General features: G+C 35.5%; 1 protein-coding gene across 1 annotated transcript in view; it reads left to right on the top strand.

Moving 5' to 3' along the window:
- Nucleotides 1–22,260, top strand: part of LOC111045646 (roundabout homolog 2) — a 340,611-nt gene that overhangs the window by 305,447 nt on the left and 12,904 nt on the right. Inside the window, exons 4-14 of the mRNA XM_039428107.1 lie at nt 6,623–6,776; nt 7,657–7,787; nt 9,524–9,532; nt 9,677–9,937; nt 10,509–10,786; nt 11,044–11,251; nt 12,400–12,713; nt 14,803–15,039; nt 19,370–19,595; nt 20,515–20,630; nt 21,532–21,862. Coding sequence (XP_039284041.1) covers nt 6,623–6,776; nt 7,657–7,787; nt 9,524–9,532; nt 9,677–9,937; nt 10,509–10,786; nt 11,044–11,251; nt 12,400–12,713; nt 14,803–15,039; nt 19,370–19,595; nt 20,515–20,630; nt 21,532–21,862 — 2,265 coding nt within the window. The remainder of the gene's footprint in view (nt 1–6,622; nt 6,777–7,656; nt 7,788–9,523; nt 9,533–9,676; nt 9,938–10,508; nt 10,787–11,043; nt 11,252–12,399; nt 12,714–14,802; nt 15,040–19,369; nt 19,596–20,514; nt 20,631–21,531; nt 21,863–22,260) is intronic.

The following is a 22,260-nucleotide window of genomic DNA, read 5'->3' as shown; positions in this document are numbered from 1 at the left end:
CATTTCCTTCATCATCAACATCATCAGACATGGTTTTCGTGACTGAGGCTGATCATTTGGTATTACTCTTCCGGTTTTGTGAGTATCATCATTGCCATCATCGACTGTAATATCATTCTTGAAGCTCTTGAAACTTGTTTGAGCTCAGCCGGACTTCCACCGGATATCAACTGCTACTCTTCCTAATATTTACTTCCCCTTCCAACTCTCATAATAATTCTATCTGCCAAGAACCTCTTCTGACGCAATCGCTCTCAGAGTGAGTAAACCCTACGATTCGGATATCTCTACCCGTATGGTCCAAGTTTCCTGTCCCAAGTTCTTGAGAGCTGGCTCAAGATCCAATATAAACTATGCATTGCGATAAGAAAATACGGACTTCGGTCAGCCGAAAACTTTGCGCAGAACTTCGCCAAAGTCCTTCCCAGATTTATTGTAATGCACCGACTTATCTTATCATTTTGCTGTGAGTGGGAAGTTTCAATGTGAGTGACGCGAGAACTTGGTCGGATATTTTGATAGAAAACCTCTTTTAAGTTACATGTTTCTCATGTTTGGTTCTCAATATAGTTTTATCGAATCTACTGTATTACTTGGGAACCAAATACGAGTAGTGTTCCAAAAATAGGAGATAGTTTCAATCAAAAATCTGTCGCTTGATGCTAATCAATCATCATCTAAAGAGAAAATATAGTATCAAATACATTATTAATAGCGTCTACTTCAATAGAATAGAAAGAAACTCATTTCTGGTGAGGCGATACTTCTCTTTATACAGGAAGTATAAGAAAATTATTCACAAGACGGGACACAGTAAAAATATTTATAAGATTATTGTCAATCAATAAAAAAGTCATTAAGGTCATAAGATTGAATTCAAGCGTATTGAAGTTACATGCCAAGTGTGAGAGCATGCAACAACTGTATCTCAGGAATCCTAGATTTTCTCGAATCAGGTCCCAAATAATTTTAAAAATCGAATCATAAAAGTCACAATATAATATCAACATACATTGTTAGCGTGTTTCATCTGATCTCATCAGTGAGAAAGTTCCGAATGAAATTATTATAAAAGTTCAAGAATATTGTTAAAAACATCATAAAGTCAAAAACTTTAATATGTTTATAGTTCTGAAATTCAATATTGATGGATCCAGCCAGCCCTTGTCCAACACACTGCTGTAAATTCAACTCTATTCGGACTGGTGAAGGTATATTTGATTCGGGGAGTTGAAAGATCATTGCCAAACGAACTGAGTCAATCAGGAAAGACTGCTGATTTGACACAGAACCGAGTAAAACTGAAAGTGATGAGGTCTGCTCCATTGAGCCGATTGCTGAACTTATAGGCTCAGGGCCAAGGATTGAGATTATGACGACGACGACGTTGGATGGAAAACTGCGTCCAGTGCTCACTGGAAGAGTGACGTCACCCTGGGGGAAGGGTAGTATGAGGAGGAGGGAGGGGTTGAACAGGTGCAGAGAGCTATGCTTTCCGCGACTCGAGCAACTAACAAGGTCCGGACTGAATTCTGACGGGAGCAATTTTGCAATACCGCCCTGGCTAAATTGGATTTCTGGCTTTCGCCTGCTACACATTCAGACCGTTAACCGTTATTTATTAGGTTATCGGGATTAACAGTAAAGCACAAGATGCTATCTTTCTCCGCCATTGCAACAAATCCAGAATGTTTTTGAAGCTTTGTTAGCCTGAGATTACCTTAGACCTATGTATAATACCCAAGCTCCTATAGTGCCTAAGGTTGAACCCGATATTGCAACTCTGTATCATGCTATTATCATCAGGTGTTGCGCTTGCTTGATCAAGTCTCAGACTTCCTCTATTATAACTTCTCCTTTACTCTCATTAGAGATTTATTAGCTCTCAAAACAAGAAATTTGGATAAAGTGAGAGTCAATACCGGAGACGAAAAATTCGATGATATCTTTCAACGGTATATTTTTCAGATGGAATTAAATAGACTTTAAATAATTTTTGGATAGTAGTTCTCATCGAATTTCCATCTAGCTGTTAACCCTGTTGTCAATGTCTGCAGTAGCAGAAGTCTTCGGGGTGATTTACAGCATTTATTTAGGATTTTCGTTAAATAATAATTGTATATTTTTCATATGTCGATACTTTGATGTTGAGAGAATCAAGCATAATTTGAGATCTAATTAAACTGACAAAAATCTCAAAATATAAGTATCCTTGATATCCTTCACATTGACTCCTAACACATGTAGATTCTTGAAAGTCAGTGATTTAAATTTAGAGTTCATTATTGTAGATGATTCTGTCACGAGACAAAGATTTGATTTCCTTATGCTGCTCCAGTTCTAATTTTTTCAGGTCTGAACCATCCATAATAGCTTTCGATAATTGAATTTCTGTTGAATGGATTAGAACTATACAGTAGAATTGTTAAAGCAGTGTCCAAGATGCATGTAGTATCCGATAAGTAATAATGATTATTAATTTATCAATCTCAATCACTCTATTCTTGGAAAAGTAACAATCATGTAGAGTATCCTCCTTCATTTCAGTTCTAACAAATTATAATGAAACAAAATCCAGAATCCACAAAACAAAACTATCAATCAGTAAACATGTCATAGTGAGCTGAATCATAGTAATTTGTCAATAAATGAGTAGTCATACCAGAATTTCTGTTTTGGCAGCTACTCTCGAATTGAGATTTCCACTTTCTTGTAATAGAAATGCTTTAATTATTCCTCAAAGTTTATTTCTTTGTTAGCTAAGCCTTCTAGACCTGATAATGTGCCTAGGATGATGAATTATTCTCTCTCAAGTATGCATTGTAAATTATTCTCTCTCAAGCATGCATTGTTTATTATTTTTGCACATGAATGTTTTGTTCAATAATACTTGTCTCTCTTTCAAACTAGTAATTCTCAGATTAGTCTCACATTAATTTCCTTTTTTCAAATTCACATGATTATGTATGTAACACTTATATAATATTTAGTACAGATTGACTTGTTAACCTCAATATTTTCATTTCTTTGCTTCATAATAATGTTTTCCAATTTATTTATCCATTGCTTCAAATTAAATTTAATTTCTGTATTAATTTTAGTTAATTTTATTTTAATCAATTTCTACTTTCACATGCTTTCAATTCACCATGCTTATATTTATACCTTATGTGAATTGCTTCACAACATACACTGTATGAATGTAGTATCATAATTTTCTTTCGTATATTTCATTGTATCACCAATATCGGGGACCGCGCTTCGCTCTGGTGTACAAAAGCATAGAAAATTTATTACGAAAGAAGAAATTATAATAACATTCATATTAGTTCATACAGAAATGCTCTATCTGATCACAGTAAATTGAGATTAATTCCCAGAGGAATGCAAAAATTTCCCTCACATAGGCCCGGTTGCACAAAAGCCGGTTAAACTTTAATCCTGATTAAATTTCACGTCAACCAAATCAGGAAAGACCATTTCAAAAAGATGGATCTAGTGGAACTAATCAGTATTGAAAATAACCCGGTTTTTTGCAACCTGATTGAATGATTACAAAATTTCAACAGCTAAGTTATAATTATTTTGACACAGTCCCACACACATGAACTCGCTCACTCACTTCCAATATAAACAGACGACGAAATGATTATTATCTGCTGTTTTTCCAAGGATGAATAATAATTATCCTTTTAATGTAATTATCCTTCAGCAAGTTTTCCCAGGGATGAGACCTAGTGCAATCGATTTTTTATATTATAAACCTACTATATCCTGAATTTCGTGAGAATCGTTAGAGCCGTTTTCGCGATACGGTGAAATACAAACATATAAACATATAAACATCCAAACATCTAAACAACTAAACATCTAAACATGTGAACATATAAACAGAAATTGCTCGTTTAATAGTATAGGATTTATTTTTCATTTTTACACGTTCAATTTGTTGGTAAATAGTAGTGAAGACTGATTTGGACGTTATGCCTGTCGTCGTCCTTGACATTGTAAATAAATAAATAGATGTATAAATAAATAAATAAATGAATAAATAAATATGGCTCCAGCTGTTTTCGAACTTGACACTCACACTCATCTGACACTGAAGGGATTGGCAATCTGTAGTTGTGGTGAAGCTAGTGACAGACGCTTAGTTGGCCATTTGCTAGTTGGCGGGAGGGCAGGCACAGTACAATACTAATCAGGAGGCATAATACTAAACCAGGAGATGCTGATATTATTATGGAGTTGGCGCGGGTGTGACAACAATGGATCGCGTACAATGCACGGGAACATCAAAGGGGAATGGCCAGCAGATAATGGAACAGTCTCCCGTGAGTCGGATTAATTAGGCAATTCCGCTCGGGACCAGACTCAATGCTCAGTGCTCAGTGCTCAGTGCTGGCAACACACAACACGGTCACACTCTCTCTCCTCTGTCAGTCTAGCATCAGCTCCTACTAATTAGCGGCTCTCGACTAATCATCTCACAATTTCATCAAAACATCACACCAGAAACAAGCTGAGAATTTTGAATTAGTTCAAACCTCTGTAGTTGGAGAATGCACTGTTAGCAATGATATGGTCAACCATTCCTAATTGAAATCACCTTGTCCAGGAGTCTAGCTGGAAGATAGATCTATCTATGGAGATACGGGGGTCTATTCGAAAGATGGAGGTTTTACAGCCTTCTAGACAGCCAGGGAGACTTGAAAACTCACTAAATTCCACACATAACATGTATGAAAGACAATATTCCAATAATAGAAAGGACAGCACTTCTCCATTTGATTCTCTGGTCGATCACTAAACTCTGGTTACTTCAATGGGTAGTTCACTTGTTTTTTTAATATATCAGGAATATGAATCAATCACAGAAAAGAGCACAATTTAACTGCAGCAGAATACACAATTTGAGAATGCGGAATTTGAAATTTGATACATGCTGATCAGGTATAAAACTGAGAAATTCATTCTTCAAGAGTCAGAATGAAATTGGTACCGTACTTTATCAGGCTGGCCGTACAGTTTAGGGTAACGTACGTTTCACATCACACAAGGCCAACCTCTTTGTCTTCGAGTCAGAAACAATCAGACAGGTGTGCCCACCTCCCGAAGATGCATTCTTCCCTAAATTTAGGGGAAACATGTCGTTAGTAGTAGTTTTTAACACTGCTGAACTTTTCTAGGACCCCCAAAATGTGATTTTTGGCCCTCTCATATCAATTTCAAGGACGGAGTCCTCCCCCCCTCCTGTGAGCACCACTGGAAAAGACTTCATTTGCCAGATAATTGAGGATTGCAAATAATATTCCCTGAAATACTGATTCTAGAATGTTGTGACTAACTCAGCAGAGTACTGTGTTGTAGTGTCTAACTGAATATTGTTTCTCTCAATGTTCTAAAATCCTATTTGAAACCGTGAAAGGTGTTGATTTGATTATAACCTTCAGATGTGGTGGTGGCGATGAACCCAGTCGGTGGAGCAGAAAGTAGCAGCTCTGCCACTGGGAGAAACAGGGAGGCGACAGTCAGAAGAGGACAGAATGATACGATGAGCTATTGATGGATAAATTGATTGATGGAAAGTGAAAAGTTGAGTGAGAGTGAAAGAGTCTTGTCAAAGGGGTGGTGATTCTCTTTCAGAAGAGATCAATGAAATAATGCCGAGGTAATTGAGTTGGAACTTTGCGAGTTTTGGAATTGAAAATTAATTACATTTCCTTCCGTGGCCAGATTAGAATTTTCTCACCCCTCTCCTAACAAATCACCTTCTCTCTCTCTCTCTCTCTTCCCTGCCATGGTGAAAATGCACTCGTTCCACACTGCGACGGATCTGCGTGCTAAAATGTCGCTCCAAATCAAATCGTCCTCCCTTTAAATCCGCTCGTTATATTATCATTCCAACTGCACCCCTCTGTCTCTCAAAATCTCACTATCCATCCTACGATTCTTGTCAGATTTTCGATATTTCTCGGCATGAAATCCTCCCTTCCATTCTGGCAGTCAACCCTTATCAAGAATCCGTTATTTAATACGATGAACATCACAGCCGGCGCGAAATTAATTTTATAAGAGGAATAATTCCCAACCATTGATTCCATTTCTGTGATGCATGAAGGAAGATCTCCAATCAAATCATCTGACACGATCTAATAACTCTGTTGATTGACATAATTATCTTCAATAATCATTGTAACGTGTCTGTTCAAAGAGGACAAATAATATTATATACGTCATTAGCATCACTGTACTATTCATCATTTTGGGAAATATCGAAGTTGGAATATGAGACGCTATAATGGAAAAAGTGAGAAACTATCAATTTATTTTCAAAGCATTAGCAACATTGGTTTCTGCTTGCCAAAGAACTGATGAACTCAGTATTCTTAATGCAATTCTTAAAATTCTCTCATCCAAGTCTGCATTGAACAAAACAATAATTATAAATATCGTATTTTTAAAAATATTGATGTAATTATAATGAATTATTGTTAAAGACAGTTAATTTATAAACATTGATTATAGTTGAAGATTTCTGTGGACAAAGAGTTTATATGATGTGTTGAATAGCCTAAGTTATGATGATCGAGTTGATAATCATGAACTCTTCCTTTTACAGTTCTGAGAGAAGACTTCAGAGCCGAACCGAAAGATACACGTGTTGCAGCAGGTGAAACGGCCCTATTGGAGTGTGGGCCTCCCAAGGGTCACCCGGAACCCACTTTGTTCTGGAAGAAGGATGGTCAGGTGCTCGATCTGGAAACATCCAACAGGTAACTAAACTTTCAACTTTTAAATTTTGACTTGTAACAATTTACTTGAACAGGTAACAGTAAACTTGTTCCCATTCAATCATTCAAAAAGACTAGTTTTCACAAAAGAGTTACTGCAGATGTCCTGTAATTCAATAGTGACCTTGGAGAATATCTTAAAGAGACACTTCACCTTAGCCATTGAATAATTCAATTCACAGTAAGTTCATACTCCATCATTCTCATTACCAAAACCTGTTCATTATTCAAGAATAATTATACTCATAGGAGGCTATACATAATGTGTAGCCATTTAGCTATTACACCATTTGTATAATGGTCAACTTGGAAGACAAGAACGCTTGTTGCTTGAATCATTAGTAATGTTTGATGAGTAAATGTAATCATTAGCTTAGATGAGTTTGAAAGTTGAATTATCATTGTAAAATCAATCAATTGATAGAAATTATTGATATTATCTCGTAGTGCATTATCAAAATTCTCTACACTTAGTTATCAGTATCAATAAAGATGATACGTAAGTGAATTTTTGCTTCGATCTGATAGTAGTGAAACTGGATGTCCACATTACTGATCATCCATTACTACACACGTAAAATTATTTTTTCCTATGAAAACTGCTGCTAGAAAAAAATTTCTAATATATTTTCATTTTTTATAGTGATAGACTAAGAACGGTTTACGGTAGGACGGTTTACGGGTAATTGAAACCATAATCCAGTCTTAGAGAATAGAAAGCTTGAGAGTTAAAATGTTACTCATATGAAGGATAGGACAAAACCTCTGCTATGGAATGATGTGTCATAAAAATAGGAAATGGTAAAACTATTCATTGATCCTAAGAACTCATACAACAATTGGAACTTTGGTTTTTTTTAAGAGTACGGGTGGTGGATGGAGGGAACCTGATGATGACTGAGGTGAGGCAGGCAGATGAAGGTCGCTACCAATGTCTCGTGCAGAATTTGGTTGGAATGAGAGAGTCTGGTCATGCTACGCTCACTGTTCATGGTAGGTTAATAGATTATAGATTATAGATTATAGTAGTCAATATTATATTATCAATGTTTGATATTGTATCTGGCTTCTCATTTTTAGAAATTCTAATGTTAGAATTCGTTTTCATTTAAATCATATCACTGAGGAACTTAATTTGAAGTCCAATAAAATTTTCTTAAATAAAAAAGAAAACAATTAACCAATATCCAAGAATTATTATTGTTGATCATGTATTACGATCGGGCCTCCAATCATCTTGTGTGATATTGATTGGTATTGTAGTTATATTGCAGAAGCACTGAAACTCAATAAAAGTTGGAGTTTTCATAGTAGTATAATTTGCCAGCAATGAAAGTTCAATGTTCCAGATTCAATGAACTGATATAATATTATTATAGTTATTCATTCTATCATTTATGCCTGTTTTCCACTGTGATCGTTTGTACTTCACATGAATATTATGGTAAGGGACATTGTTCTGACATAATAAGAAAAAATATTTCTTTCTTCATTCAAAATAGATAAACAAATACATCCCAAAATTCCTAGATACTGTACTTCAAAACACCATCAAATCATGAATAACATGAAACATTATTCCAAAAAATTAAGTTCTTAAGAGCGATAGTTGTCAAATCTCAATAATAAACAGCTTTGTGAATTTTCTTTAGATTGCTCAAAAGTTGAATCTGTCTCCTTTAAACTTTGCATTCGAAACAGCCTACAAGTTTTGTCTCGTGTATAGCATACTTGAGCTGCTGATTTGATTGCAATCCCCCATGTTGACGATGGAAATACGAATTGCCTCCAATCTTACTTTATCTTTCAAATCTCACAAATAGCAGTACCATGCAGGGAATATATTCAAGGGGTGTTCTGTGTACGACTAAAATATAAATGTCTGCAAGTTCTCTCTCAATTTCCCCCTCCGAGTGAATGGAATAGAAAGTTTGAATTTATACATCAGAAGATCTATCAGATCTGGAGGAAGATTCAGCACCCCTGATGCATAGAGAGTGAGAAGTTCTAGAGAATATGAAAGTGGAGCATCCCCTGCCAAAATGCAGAGGGAGCCAATTCTGTAAGTTAAATGAATCGTGTGCTGATCCATCCCTCTTCCATCCCTTAGCTGTTGTATGGAGCAAACTAGATAAAGACCAGCTAATGTGTCTTGCATTGAATGAGATGGGCCATTACCACTCTGCCCTTCTATAATTTGCTTGCTTTCCCTTTTCACTGGCTTGTAATAAAATGTATCGTTATTCCCATTAACAGTATGCAGTAGTCGAGATGACTAGCTATTTGACTGGAGAATTATCATTTTTGATCTATTACCAGCCATACTGAGATGCTATGAAATTATTTTACTGCAAATTTTCTGCCGATAAAATTTCACAACGGTTCATACTTTTCGCAGTTATCACTTCATTTGAATTTCACACACATTAAAACTGAAGCAGCCTTTTATTTTGATTTATCCTCAAAAAAATCTCCCTTCTATTCTCTCATTAAAAATAAAATAAAAAATATCACTCTCTGGACCATGAGACATGATTGAACTACTGGGAATGGCCGGAAAATGATGTCAATAATTTTTCAAAATCCATTGTACATACCAGAGTGCTGCGGCACTGAGGAGATTAGTAGTTTGTGGCCTTCTGAACAAAGCTGACTTCGCCCTACCGGACAGCTTTTACAGGAATTTCCGTGAGAGACATTTTCGTAATGTGTCAGAGCTCAAAATGCAGTGCTCCCTCGTGAACAAAGTGTGACGAAAAGCCATACTTTTTGGAACATTTTTTTGAACACATGGTAATGGGTCGTACTCGAACACCCAATACTCATTCTCATTGATAGCATTGCTAAAAATTCTGGGTCCTCGTCACACTTAATCTAGGGAGCGCTGCATTTTGAACTCCGAAGTGTCACAACCACGTCTCTCTTGAAGATGGTTGACTTCGAGTGCCGAGTGGGCGGCGACCCGTCGCCCAAAATCCTGTGGCGTCGCGACGACGGGAAAATGCCCATCGGCAGGGCTCACCTGCTCGATGACAAGTCATTGAGAATCGAGCATGTCACTCCTGAAGATGAGGGTCTCTACATCTGCGACGCCGAGAATCTTGTTGGAAGTGTCTCCGCTCGTGCATCTCTGACTGTACATTGTAAGTCTGTAGGCATCCTATATTATAACAAAAAAAGGAAGTACACTATTTTGCTGTTCAGTTTCTATTTAATGTAACCTGTCGTCTTCACTTACTCCGTCTATAAGCCACTAAATCTGATTCACACACCTACCTCGAACAACTTGAAAACTATAGGAAGTTTTCCTATTATCCTTGAACGTATTAATGATCCTGTCTGTGACGCATGAGCTGTACGCAAGAAACCATAGAAGCCAATTTTAACCTATTTGGCTCTTAAGCTATGTATAATGAAATAAAAGTATAATTCTATATAAATTGAGCAAAGGAGTACTTTTGGTACGCGTATTTCATAAATCCATAGTGTCAATATAAACACCGCTCCAAGCGATTGAAATAATGTAAATCAAAAGAAGTGTCATTTTTTAAATTTCAAATAGAACTTTTTGTTTATTTGAACTTGAACTGATCACAGACCAGACTTCACTATGAATCTACTTAGCATAGTTGACCTTATTGTCAAGTTCTATTCAAATTACTGGATGTACTACTGATACCTTACGTGTAATAATATTGTTACCTCCTTTTACAGCACCTCCAGTATTCATCACCAAACCACAAGATCAGAAGGTTGGCCTAAATGGAATAGCGTCGTTCGACTGTGTTGCCAAAGGAAATCCGCCTCCAAGTGTTTTCTGGAGCAAGGAAGGAAGCCAAGTGCTGATGTTCCCGGGCAACTCGTACGGCCACTTGCACGTCACTGCTGAGGGTTCACTGCGCATTCAGGGCGCGCAGAGGGAAGACGCCGGGTTCCTTGTTTGCTCTGCATTGAGTGTAGCTGGTTCAACCACTGTCAGAGCTTTTTTGCAGGTAATTATTCTCTAATAACCTTTGAATAAAGAAAGTGATTTTTTTATTAAAGGATTCCCTATTAGTTGATCGCATGCATCTTCAAAGTTTCTCATATTCTTGCATTTACGCTATAATTTTCATTACATTCATTTATTCATATACAATAGAAACAATGCAGATAAAAACAACAATTGCAATGCTGCAATTCGTAAAAATGCAAATTTAGTTGTGTGAGCTTACTTCAATAATTACATATCATGTTTTTTTTGTTGCAGGTGACATCGGTTGATGATGTTCCACCTCCCATAGTCGAGATAGGTCCATCTAACCAGACTCTACCAATTGATTCAGTTGCAAATCTGCCTTGCCAAGCGCGGGGTACTCCACATCCCATTATAAAATGGTACAAGGACTCACAGCCACTCGACTCCACTGTCAATCCCAGAGTCAACATTCTCACATCTGGAACATTGCAAATCAATGGTAAGGAGAACTCGTGTTTACTTGAGCAAAATTGAGTTGTAGCTCATTAGTGTGTTTAATGCCGCATCTACATGTTGGTCCAGTCACTGGTTCATTAGGGCTGCGCAAAAGGCTAAAAAAAACTTTTTACTGTTGATATTTTTCAGAGCTTTTCAATTCATATACTATCAAGCTATAAGAATAGAAGAGTTTTCTAAAGAAAAATGTTTTACCTAATCATTAACTTACTTTTCGAGATAACAGCGCCTAAAGTTTAACTTTTTGGTAAAGATTAGTTCAAATTCGGTATTTTTTTCATGAAAATTTGAGGATAAATAATTCTAAATGGTATTGTTGATTAAATAAAACAAAAATTTGATTTTTAAGAAAGTTATTCAATTTACCAGAAATGGCCAAAAAAACATTTAGTTGATTTATTTTTGCACAGCCTTGGCCTGCAATGTGACCAGTGCCCAATGAAGGCCAGCATTCGCAAACAAACCACACATCCACACAATGGCGCTGGTCGACATTGGCCTTCATTGGGCCAACATGTAGATGCGGCATTGAATTTGGGCTTTGAGGTGCATAATTTCAATATTTGAGAAAGCTGTATTAAAATTTTAGTGTTACAAATTATTACAAGTTTTTTTTGAAATTCAAGCCACAAATCTTGACTACTTATTGGCCATGAACACAGTCAAGAACATCGTCTCTTATTAGGCGAATTGTGGTTATTTTCTTGAGCCTCTTGGATAAATGGATCCCTGAAGTACAAATATACATAATTCTTCAGAAGAGAATTTAATATTTATGTCAATTTGATTTGACAATTTGAATAATATTTTATGATATATGTATTATGTCCATGATATCAATATTTATTATATGTTTAACAAATAATTTACATCATTCTTCTGAAGAGAATTAACTATTCATGATAATTCATAAATTGTTTTTATTCGTGGCCAATTACAATCAATGCAGCGAAAATTCAACTTCACAACTTCATTCATTTGTATCTTCCATTCAGCGAAACTCTATTCAATAATTTTCCCTAGTAACATAATTACTCTTATTCATTCAACTCCACTCTCCAACTATTCATTCAACTCCACTCTCCAACTATTCATTCAACTCCAACTCTCTACTCTATTCTCCTTCCATAGACCTGCAGCTAGTGGACTCCGGCCTTTACACATGCACAGCGTCGTCAGAGAGTGGAGAGACGTCGTGGTCAGCGTCGCTGAGCGTGGAAAAGGCGCCTGGCACCCACCTGCACCGCAGCCCCGACCCGTCCACGTTCCCATCACCGCCCGGGACACCCCAAGTGCTCAACATCACCCAGTCCAACATCACCATCACCTGGGACCCGGGGGAGAACGCAGCTCCCCTCATCGGCTACACTGTCGAGTACTTCAGCTCCGACCTGCAGACCGGCTGGGTGGTCGCTGCGCACAGGATCAACAACCGCTCTATCACGGTAAGATTTTGGGAAGGAAATAATGATTGTGATTTTGCTATAACTCAATCAATCAAGGGTTTGGACCGGGTGAACAGTATACTCTCCCCCCCTTATCAAGTATTTCCTCACACTCAGGTTCATCTGTAGATATTTAAGACACCATATTAAATTTGCTAGTGAATAATTTATCAACAAAGAGGTATAAAATGTAATATAATATTGTCTTTCTTCGCAGGGATAGCTGCGTTTTATATTTATATAAAACTTGAATTTTGATACTAACCGTCAGTTGCATGAAAATACAACTGTAAGATGATTCGATAACATGAACCAGTTTTATAATAAATGCCAGTAAAAGAAGGCAAGATAATTTTATATTCTTATTCCATTATAATAATTCATTTTTAACATCTCTGAAGTAAAATATTCGAGTTCCATTATATTTGTATGACATCATTCTCACAATATTTATCAATTCATAAGCCGATGATTATAACTTCCTTTCAATGAGAACAAATACAAGGGAAAATTGTTGACCGAAGCGAAGCTGAGGTCTTAGTTTCGACTCGATCGGCTTTTGTCTGTTTGTTTGTTTGTATCACAGTTACAGTCGCAGTTATTGTCCGATTTGGATGAAATTTGGTAGGCAAATTCTTTGAAACAAGGCGCAGAAACGTATGTGTAACGATCTTTGATAAGACCTCCGGTTTTTTGTAATTTAAAAAGTCTAATCTCCATCCAGAAACTGACTTTTTTGTGTATAGCGCCGTTATCTTTGAAAATACAGCAATTCTACAGTAACTATATTACCCACAGTATGGCCATTGACTGTCACGCTTCTGATTGGTTAGCTCGGTCACATATGGTACAAATCCGCCATTAAGATTCCGAACAAACTTTCAAGTCCTATCTTATAGCATTAGAAATTTGGAACTTATCACTTATTTTACCAATTGTAAACATATTTTGAACTCACGATGAGTTTGATATAACATTTTCGAAGGGAAATTGATTATACTTTAATATAGGCAATTTTAAAAACACTAATAAAGCTTGAAACATTGATTTTCCTTCCTTCGGACTCATCGCAGACCACTTCTAGAGCTTTCTCGGACAACTTATTGGGAACCAGTGATCTAGATAAATATCAGAAAGATAAATTTCAATTTTATTGTATTTCCTCATCCAATTTATTGGATTGAACTTCAAATAATCCAATTTCAAAATACTTTTTGCGGCTCCATTAAATATAACATTTTATGAAATTTTTAACCGTGATTAAGTGCTGATTAAGTAGTACGTCTTGACTTCTATTATTGATTCTCTTCAGTTTTGAGTACCCTATCCATAGCATGTTCAATAATTGGTCAATAGTTATTGATATAATATGGATTTAGAGTTGCATTACCACGAGCTTAAGATTTGAAATATTACTAAATATGAATAATAATGGTAATGTGTTTTCTTTTTCAATTGCTTACATGTTTATTAAAATCATTAAGTAGAACTATGGCTAGAACAATTGGCTTTTCCACAGTTTATATCCAATGTTGTGTTTAAAATATTTTCGTCAGACTTATTGGCTGTCAACTTATAAAACAAAATATTTGAATGTTATGGAATCTATTGCGATGAGAATTCCATCATATTTCCACAAATAGATATGAGAACTTCATTATTTTTTGTCAATGGAACAAAATTTATTACATATATCATGACATATTTCAAAAGCTATTTGGAGATTCAGCTTCCATGTTACGTTACCTACCTTTCATTTTTACTCGCTATTATCTACGAATAACTATTTCAAGCTCAAAAACTATATTGGGAATATAGAAAAAACATTAAAGAAATTATATCGAAGTTAATATTCACAAAAATATGCTTTAATAAGTAAAGGCAAGCGATTTTACTTATAATCGCATATAAGCTCCATTGTAAAATTCAAATATTTGGAATCTTCATGGCGGCGGCGGGAAAAAAAACTCCAATGGCCATACCACCATACTGTGGGTAATATAGTTACTGTAGCAATTCATGATCCTACTTTTTTCTCAACGATGCTCAGTTTCAGAGGTATGATAATTTTTTCCATTATGGTATACAGATAGGAGATTTGAAGCCGGAGACATCATACGTGTTCGTAGTGCGAGCTGAGAATGCTCACGGGCTGTCAGTGCCCAGTGACACGTCGAAAGTGGTGAGAACCCTGGGCAGCAGTGAGGGCACAAGGACTGTGCCGCCGCAGCTGCTGGATGAGGCCAGGGTTCGGTTGGGCACCAAGGTCATTGTCCTACAGGACCTCAGCCCCGTCTCCTCCACCTCTGTCAAGCTGGTCTGGGAGGTAAGTTACCAATACATTTTCCGTACATCTCTTCACTAGAAATTCTGTCGGAAACAAAAAATGTATATATTGGATTGTCATGCCGAATTCTTGTATCAAGCTTCATAGTATTAAGGTATGCGCACACCGATGCGTACAAATTTGTTGCGGAATTTTCATGAACTCAGACTGCGGTTTCCAAACAAAGTTTTCGTTGCGAAATATTGGGGCACGCACACTGGGAAGCGAAATAATCGCAATGTGGAGCGCGGGAATATTCGAGTTGACTTATATGTTGTTTAAGCCGGCTCCAGACATGTGTCATTCGGCAAGCAGCGAATGTTCATCGTTCGGCGAACTATTCGTCTAGATATTTGACGATTAACGAGCACACATCTACACACATGTGTGGTTTGCCGAGCAGTTGCTCGTTTTGGGAATAGCAAATACTCGTCAACTGAATGTCATCTCATCTACCGTCAACATGGAAGAGCTGTTATGTAGCTGAGGTGAACGTGATATTTTCGAGCTCAAAATTTAAGTGGTTTTATTCTTTTTTTGTGAATTTAGAGTTTGTTTCATGTTTTTACGAAAGTTTTACTATCAATCTATCCTAATCAGAAATTGCTTGTTTTATTCAAATCTATATTCTCGGATTGTGATTTGGTGTAGAAATTGAAATGGAATGGACATAACATATGTAAAATATTTTGACAATTTGAAACTTAAAAAATTGGAAAAGTCTTAGGCAATAGCCTGTTTTTACTTTCTCGATCATTGTATTGTTTGTACTAACCAAATAAATAAATAAACGTGGATCTCGATATTGAAGATGCTCTTCATGCTTATTCTGCTTTTATAAATAAACCAAACTAACCCTATGTCCCCGGGTACATGGGTACCCGGGTACCTAAACTAACTGTATATAGGACATGAAAAGCCCTAGAATTTTAACTTCGATTGAAGTTAAATTGATTAACCTAGAAATTCAGATTAACCTAGATTAGCCCTAGAAATTTAACTTCAATTGATTAAAAAAAATATTTAAATAATTCAGTAACCTGGATGGGACTGGTTATTATCTAGTTTTCATCAACATTTGAATTATTCATTAACTAGCAGGTAACCCGTGCTCAGCAAGGGTCTATTTTAAAAGTTTACCAATTAAAAACTTGATCGAGTAGAATCTTGAAGAGCTTGAAGTAGGCCTAAAACCATCTTCGGTTAATTATATGCAAAATTTCAAGTTAATTTCAGTCCAGTAGTTTAGGCGTGATGATGCATGAAACATAATTTTCCTAACCCGTACGTGTATAAGCCAGTTTTTTTTCTTTATTATAATATATATAAGTTCTTCAACTTGGTAGTAACATACGTGGGCATACAAGGAAAATCTCTAAAGTAAATTTCTCAAGAAATCAATTTCTAATTTCTAACATCAATCATAATTTCCTTATAGTGATTTTTCACAAAATAATATCATACTGCAAGGAATGAAATATTCTTTATTTGTTTGATAATTGATTATTTGATTTGATATGATTCAATATTCATAGTTTATAGAATCAATTAAAAATAATGAAAAATCAAAGTTTGGAAAAATTGCACTTAGTGCATTTTCCTTGTACGTCCATGATAATAAAGTAACAGAACTCAAATCTTGTTTAGAAACCTTCCTCAACTTAATGCCAACCTTACAAAATTGGAGTGGGTTTAATTTAGTTACCAATATATTTTAACCATCTGTTTCGGAGAGGTAGTATCTCTAGATTATATTTCTATATTAACATATGGTATGTACATTTCACATGAACATTCGTCCACTTTGATGTGTTCAAAAGTCCCACACCGACCGGGAAAACAACGAGCACGAATGTTCACTGCTTGCTGAATACCAAACATCCATCCACACTACTAGCGATTCGGCGAGTCGCTACTCGGTGTTTGCCGAATGATGCATGTCTGGAGCCGGCTTTACAAGGCAGACCAAACTAGTGTAGTTCCAGAACTTGCCACAAAATTCGCAACACGAAAAAGCGCTGCAAATGCTGCATGTAGCAAAAGCTGCAAATTATTCGCAAGGGAATATTTCGCAACGCATTGGTTTGCGCCAGCACATACACCGCAATGGTATTAAATTTCTGCAATTTCGGCAAGTTCTGTGAATTGATTCCGCACCGCAACAAAACTTTCGCGTTGGTGTGCGCCTGGTATTAATCATTTATTATAAGCAATCTAGTGCCTATTGTATGAAGTGCCTATTATTCAGAAGATCGCTGATGAAGATTAAAGAAAAGTCTGCTCACATACGGTACAATACAAGCACTATTGTGAAGCAGTTTCTTACATGATTGAGAAGAATTATTCCAAAGTTTGTTGAAGAAGAAGGACTTCAATAATGGAATGGGTTGACGGGAGGATGTAGTAGGTTGTAGTAGAATCTACCAACTAGCCTAGTATTCAAGGAATGACTTGTTGACTTCATTTCTCATTGAACTTTTCATTTTTGTACAGAACACATTCATACATTCATATTCACTTTATTTGATGTGTTAAAATCTGTTATTTACTTATATTCATATTGAGTTGTCTGGTTTGACTGGACCTGAGAAATCATGAATTTATATACAATATGGATGAAGGTATCTTCGAAAATGGGCCTTGGAATTTTTTTTGGGCTGAAAGAAAATGACCACAAATATGTTTTGAAATTTGAAGAATCCCTCATTATCATTTATAATAATAACATTATCATTGAAGAGTGCATTTCTGCTTAATGCAGAATAGTTTTTGATCATGTGAAGCATGTAATAACCCCTTTTCAACATGGCTTCATGCCCAGTAGATCAACTGTGAGTAATTTGCTGACTTTCACACAGTTTGTTTCCTCTCACCTTGACATGCAAGGCCGTGTAGATGTAATATATTTAGATTTCAAGAAAGCATTTGATTCAGTTAATTTTAATGCATTATTAGATAAATTAATTACGTACAAGTTTTCACCTGACTTAATTGAATTATTTCGTACCTATTTGGTTCATAGAGTTTCCCAAGTGAAGTACAATAATCACACATCTGAAAACTATGATAACCCCACCGGAGTCCCACAAGGATCTAATCTTGGACCTCTTTTGTTTCTTCTTTTAATTAATGATCTCCCTGATTGCATTAAAGAATCTGAAATCCTGATATTTGCAGATGATGTAAAACTTTACAGGTCAATAAAAAGCACTGATGATTGTGTCAGATTGCAGGATGATCTTGATCGAGTTAACCTTTGGTGTTGTCAGAACAGACTCAAGTTGAATGTATCTAAAACTAAATTCATGGTGTATACAAGGCAGATGAATTTTCAGCACCATTTATATACATTGGGAGGTGACAATCTTGAGTGTGTTAATAACATCCGAGATCTTGAAGTTATCATGGACCCAAGGCTTGATTTCAAGAACCACATTAACTATACCCTAGGTAGTGCTAATAAATCACTGGGTTTTATATTCCGCAATACCAAACCATTCAATAATTGTGATGTTAGTTTAAGAATATTCAATGCACTAGTTCGCAGTAAACTTGAATATGCTGCAGTAGTTTGGGGGCCTTATAATGTGACAGACATTCATGAAATTGAAAAAATTCAAAATAGAATTCTGATACATTTATACATAAAAAATTTAATTGCTTTTGTCCCTTTAATTTTCCAACTAGTGAGTTAAGATCGATATTTAAAGTGCACTCTCTAGAATTACGCAGATCTGTAAATGCTCTATTGCTATTATTCAACATTTTAAATCATAAAGTTCATATTCCATCATTCATAAATTTATTGAATTTCAATGTACCTTATGCTAGGCCTAGAAAAAATATATTGTTCAACATCCCTTTTGTGAGAACTAGTCATCACTATAATTCGTTTCTTATTGAAAGTCTAAGATTATATAATACATTGAATGAACATATAGATCCGTTTTCGAACTCATTTAATGTCTTTAAGAAAAATTGTGAAATGAATTTATCTTGTAGCTCGTTTGAGTCATGAAATGTTATGAGCTCTGGCTGAAACTCTTTTTGTTTTCTTTATCTTTATTATTAATTTTTCTTATTATTTCAATTTTTGATTTACTTTTTATCTTATTCTCTTCTTTATTTTTTTCCATAATATTTTTCATCTTTTAAGTTTTCTTTATTATGTAGTATGGCTATCTATTAATTGTGTAAAAAAGGCTCTTCATGGTATTGTCTGTGAGCCTTTATATGTATATGTATATCAATAAATAAAAAAAATGATTTAATTTAATTTATTTCATATTTTCTTTAATTCGGTTTTATTGATTGATTCTTTTATTTACAGATCTTGAATGCAGAGAAATTTGTAGAAGGGTTATACGTAAGATTTCGTGACTTGTCTGGAGGATCTCAAAAATACAATATGGTCACCGTTCTCAATGCTGGAGCCACAAGCTACACAGTTGTCAATCTACGAAAGTTTACCAAATATGAGTTCTTCCTTGTACCATTTTTCAAGACTGTTGAAGGTCAACCTTCGAACTCAAAAATCGTCCAAACCCTTGAAGATGGTGAGTCACAATACATTTTTATTCTATCTTTAAGATTTCTTAGTGAATTATAAATAGTAAATTTCTCAATAATTTGCATCAGGTAATTTAAATATTTTCACTAACATTTCAAAGAAGCGCATAAGTGGTTAGGTAGTATCTTAGATCAAATGTAGTATATTGCTATATAGTATATTACTAATTACAGTGAATAAGTACTGTACAAAATATGGAGTAAAGCTATTCTATGCTTGTGTAAAGTTTCAAAGCTTTTTTCATTCCCATTGGAAATTTGTGAAATTTTTAATAATTCATAATATAGGTACCCTGGTAGATCATTATTCACAACTCATACTGGCTGTTTTCTGGCTGATTCCTTTATTTACCAAAACTCTACTTACTCTATATTTATTTATTTATTTTATCTATGAGTCATTATTCAGTATAAGGATATATTCTCTCATTATCATTCGCCTTGATTAACATATCTCATATTACCCACGCAAAAGTCTTGCGCTCATACACGCATCACCCTCTGCGAAAAAAAATGTTAGCCTTTACATAACTAACAGTGTATCTCAATATTTTGATTCCATGACAAATTTGTATTCTATCAAAACTCGAATACAAAATAAAAGTTCGCTAATTTCTTCTTGCTAATATCAAACAGCGTTGAGTTATGGAAGTTATGAAAATGAAAGTATTACGGTACCGTACCAAATAACTTAGGCTACTCTTCATTTAAACTATTGTGAATCATTCAACACCAAAATATTCATCAATGAATATCAAATAACTCTATCAGAGTAAATAATAACATTATAATTTTAAAATATTTACCTCATAATTTTCATTTTAAGAACTTCTTTTAATCATACAATCAAATTTTTATTAATTTATTTACTTATTTTCATTCATCAGACTCTGTTCTCTATTACAGTTCCTTCAGCTCCACCTGACAATATTCAAGTAGGCAGTATCAATTCTACTGCAGTTTTTGTACATTGGTCGCCACCTCCACCGCAACACTACAATGGAATAATACTTGGTTACAAGGTAAGTTCGAATTTGAACTGAATTCCATGGTTTTCACTGTTTCACTCTCCAAAAATATTGTCTCATGTTCCATGGGACACAAAAAAGTTTGATATATATTCAAAATGAATATTTACAGTGGTGAAAGTGATTTTCTTGGCCTTTATTGAAAGAATAGGTAAAATTTGTTTTCCTTTAAAAGATTTTGAAGCTTATCATTTTCACGATAACGAGAAGAAACTAGAATACGGTAACAATTCCCATTCTCAAAAGGTTTTCAGTGTAAGAGTCGACTGAATGGGTTTTTTTGGGAGGAATATATGAAGTTTGATAGGAAGGTTGAGAGAATAAGAACTGAATTTGTTGTTATGTGACTGTGTGACTGGAGTGATTCAAAGACTCGCATAAGCTATATTATGAGCCTGATAATGGATTAATGGTATTAGAACTTCAACACAAATCGTTAATTTCAGGAGAATCGGCTCAACTCAGAATAAACAACAAAACTGGAAAAATCCATATATATGCACACATCATAAGTTGAGTTTATTATTGTATTGACATTTATCAGAAATTATCGACAAATAACCAATGAAGGTACTTCTTTGTCAATGATTCCTGATAAAAATGTCCATTATAAATTAACTTAACTTACCTGTTCATATAAGGATTTCTCGGTTTTATTGTTCATTCTAGTAGTCTCTTCTAAATCCTTTTCATTCAATTGCGTGGATGATGCTGTATGAAAAACTAAAATGCCGTAGGCTAATCTTAATTCTTAATTTTTCATACATCATCCATGCAATTTAATGGATAGGCAAAAGAAGGCTACTAAAAATATTAAAAACTCTTGTAACTTTAATATAGCTATGCAACTTTCTCAATTCTTGCATTATTCAGCCTATGTTTTTATTTGTTGCAGTTGCAAATCAAAAGTAACGGCACCAAAGTGGTAGCACAGATGTCGATGAATGTTTCGACCACGTCTATTCTGCTGAACAACCTGGCGTCGAATGGAATGTTGACGGTGCGAGTGGCTGCCTTGACGCGGGTGGGCATAGGCCCATACAGTGTGTCTATGCCCCTGGTGTTCAGTCGCCTCGGCCCATACTCGCAGCCCACCACTGGCCCAACGCAGACCTGGCTGGTGCTCATCCTCGCCTTCCTCGCAGTCATACTCCTGCTGGCAACTGTTTCCACGCTCTACGTCAGGAAGCGGCATGGGCTCACCAAGCATATCAGTCAGCTCAGTGGTAAGTCACCATCATAAACCTGGCAGAGTCATGACATAAATGTTTGGGAGACATATGGAATTGATGAAAAAGACGTGGGAATGAGACATTTAGATTGCTATAGTCCGTGCAAACCTCAGTTTGCAGCATGGGGGTTTATGGCTAATGTTATTTCAATATAACAATAAGAGCAAACTGTTGTCGCTTCTTAGCTGATTCTATCAAAAAGCCTACCCTCCCTTTTTTTGAATGTGTAGAATCTCGCAGCACTGTAATTCATAAGAGCAATGCTGAAAAGTAAGGTTCGCACAGACTATAAGGTACATTGCTTTGGTTATTCCTTGCTTAACTTTTGATTCAAATGCTCCAAAATCAATATTTTTTTGATTCGGAATTCATGATTAATTAATAAAATGTTT

Source organism: Nilaparvata lugens, chromosome 5 (genome assembly GCF_014356525.2).
Source record: "Nilaparvata lugens isolate BPH chromosome 5, ASM1435652v1, whole genome shotgun sequence".
NCBI classification, from domain to species: domain Eukaryota; kingdom Metazoa; phylum Arthropoda; class Insecta; order Hemiptera; family Delphacidae; genus Nilaparvata; species Nilaparvata lugens.
Note: the sequence above shows the minus strand (reverse complement) of the source record. Positions and strands in the feature narration are given on the sequence as shown.